Source organism: Eulemur rufifrons, unplaced genomic scaffold (assembly GCF_041146395.1).
Source record: "Eulemur rufifrons isolate Redbay unplaced genomic scaffold, OSU_ERuf_1 scaffold_220, whole genome shotgun sequence".
NCBI classification, from domain to species: domain Eukaryota; kingdom Metazoa; phylum Chordata; class Mammalia; order Primates; family Lemuridae; genus Eulemur; species Eulemur rufifrons.
Window position 1 is genome coordinate 33,107 of NW_027183002.1, and position 3,146 is coordinate 36,252.

General features: G+C 51.8%; 1 gene segment (V, D, J or C); it reads left to right on the forward strand.

Annotated features, from left to right (window-relative positions):
- The first annotated feature begins 344 nt into the window (after nucleotides 1-344).
- On the forward strand, nucleotides 345-2,710 carry LOC138379908 (immunoglobulin heavy variable 1-46-like). The segment is given in 3 exon segments: nucleotides 345-441; nucleotides 524-829; nucleotides 2,472-2,710. Coding segments are annotated over 3 exon segments (591 nt in total).
- The last annotated feature ends 436 nt before the right edge of the window (nucleotides 2,711-3,146 follow it).

Genomic DNA, 3,146 nt, shown 5'->3' on the forward strand with positions numbered 1-3,146 from the left:
AATTTCAGGGAACTCACGGATCCAAAGGACAAGACCTTTGGGTATAAAATGGCACAGATGGTCCCAGGGCTCTCCGTGCATTTCCCATGTGGGTTCACAGTGAGGAACGTGTATTTGGCAGCTTGTCCCTCAGTGGGAGGACCTCTGTGCACATGGAGTCGAGGGGGTTGCAGGGACACCTGTCCTCAGCGTCGCCCTGTTGTGTGGCCCCCACATCATCTCGGTTCTCTTTCTCACACTGGGGAAGGTCTAGGGCTATGAAACGTCCTGCCTCATGAATATGCAAATGGCCTGAGGTCTGCTGGGGTACATACAGCTATGCCTGCGCCCCGAGAGCCTCACCCCACCACCACGTCCCTGCTCTGGAGAAGCCCCTGGCAGCTCAGCTACTCACCATGGACTGGACCTGGAGGATCCTCTTCCTGGTGGCCGCAGTGACAGGTGAGGGGCTCCCCAGTCCCAGGGTGAGGAGGGGCCCGGACCCAGCCAGGGGGTCTCACCCAGTCCTGTCTCCTCTGCACAGGCGCCCGCTCCCAGGTCCAGCTGGTGCAGTCGGGGGCTGAGGTGAGGCCACCTGGGGCCTCCGTGAAGGTGTCCTGCAAGGCTTCTGGATACACCTTCACCAGCTACTACATGCACTGGGTGCGACAGACCCCTGGACAAGGGCTGGAGTGGATGGGACGTTTTGACCCTGAAGATGGTTCCACAAACTACGCGCAGAAGTTTCAGGGCCGAGTCAGCATGACCGGGACCACATCCACAAACACAGCCTTCATGGAGCTGAGCAGTCTGAGACCCGAGGACACGGCCGTGTATTACTGTGCGAGAGACACAGTGTGACAACCCACATCCTGAGGGGTCGGAAACCCTGAGGGAGATGCAGCTGTGCTGGGGATGAGAAAGTGATGAGGGACATTAGGTTCAAATGTTTCCCAATATGGGTTAGTTAGTTGAGGAAAAGGCATATGTGACACGTGTATGCAGTCTAATTACATTGCAAAGATGTCATTCAGTTGTCACCGTATCAACAGAGCTTAGAGAATCACGGAAGACTCAAGCTAATAAAGCCAGTACAAGCATTTCCATTAAGTTATTAATGTGAACATGAGTTTTCACATCAGTTGGGTAAATAAATTGGAGTAAGAATTCTAAATCAAAAGGTACATGCCTTTTAACACATAAGAAATGGCCAAAATGTCTCCCAAAATGTCTTTCTTATTTCTTTTTAGTGAAATTTATTTTACGGTGGTTTTAAGTTCACAGTACCATCGTGAGAAGGTCCAGAGAGATCCCGTTTACTCGCGGTCTGCGCAAGCGCGAACTTCCTCGGTGTGGCACACTGTGACAGGTTCATGAACAGGTTGCAATGGACGAACCTACGTTGACACGTCGTCATTACCCAAAATCCACAGCTTGAATTTGGTTTCGCCGTTGGTGCCGTCCCTTCTGTGGGTTCTGGCCAATTGATACAGACATGCATCTATTACTCTGGTGCCATAACTTGCCGACTCATTTGTGGAATTCCAAGGGAGGCAAACGATGGTGCCTGGGAAAAGAGGCCGCTCTAGGGAGGGTGGAAGCGGACAGTGGGTCAGGAACCGAGCCTGCCCTCGGGAAGGCCCGCAGTGGGTCCCGCGTGCTGTGCTGGCCTTTGCCCTCCTCAGAGGTGAAGGCGCCTCTCGTGTCCTCTGCGGAGCAGGGAGAACCCCCGAGGCATCCCCGCCCGCCTGTGTTGCTGTCCCCTCAGGGGTGGCCCTCATGACTGCCTGCCCCATCCTAGCGCCCGCTGAGGAGGGCAGGGCACGGACTCTCTCCCCCAACACAGTGGCATCAGGGCATTGGTGGCAGGAGGGTATTGCGATTAGGAATTAGGAGACAGTGAGGGACAACAATTCAGTTGGCTGTTGTCAGGTGTCGAGAACATTCAGGTGTAGGTTTGAGACCTTCCTTTGCTTTTGGCTTTAAGTAAGTTAGGGAAGTTGGGTAGTGGATCACTTTCATCTATTAGAGTGTATTGGAACTTCAATAACTTTTGTGCAAACCTTTATATCACGTCTATGGAAATTTTAGCCTGCTCAATATAAAATAAGATATACAGGTATTTTCTGGGTTTATCATCCAATATCATAGAATAGTCAACGGTACAAACCAGATAGATACGTTTGATCAAGATTACAGAAGTATCTGCTGTGCATGGGACATTATAATCACTTTGGTAAAGTCTCTTTAACTTGAAAGTGCCTTATTTAAAAGTAGCAAAGAACGTTATTCGGCTGAGGCTCACGTATTACAAGGAATAGCTGAGAGTTTGGGAAAATCTGTGTCACTCTTGACACCCAATACATTGGAGCCCCAGTGAGCAGGGTTTCCCTGACAGAGCAGCAAGGTGTCCCCGGGTACTGACGGGTGTCGGCCTTGTCACCGTTCACGCACCCTGAACACTTCCAGGTAGGGAGGGGATGGGGCACTTCTTCTCTTCAAAGCCTTCTCGCTGATGGGACACGAAGGGACCTACTGCTGTCAATGTTCTTGGTCACTGCTGTGCCATCTTTTGTTCCGCTGTCTCTTCTGCTCACGGCATCCGCGGCTGCTTCCAGGACAGGCCCTGGAGAGGGGGGGCCGCCCTGCTCTGCGGTCTGCAGGCCACGGGCTCCGCATCCTGCATCATTTTTCTTTGACAGCATTTGAGCATGTCCTGTGGCTGTTTTAGAACAGGCAGAGAGGCGACTTCACATTCTATTTCTGTTGTCAATACAGGTCTGAAATTTCCCATTTAACGTCACTGGTGAAATGCAATAAAATCGGGAAAGTTGTTACATCAGAAACTTTGTAAACTCCTGAGTTGTATCAGGAGTTGATCCCTGCCCCATCCCCCGATCTTCTGCAGGCTGCGTGGTGACCACTTCTGGTCTGGTCTTGTGTTCCTCTTCAGCCGCAGACCCTGCCTGAGCACACTCCGTTCCGAATCCCTGGGAATCGGCTCCACTATTCCAAGGAAATGCCCATAACTTGACTCACATCATATTCTTCCAGTGTTTTCTGCCACTTGTTTCCATGTGGGCAGATTCTCCGAGCCCTGTTCTGGGCAGAGCTGCACAGCTGAGGTCCTGCCCTTTCGGGGACACAACATCCAGCTTCTCCAAGTG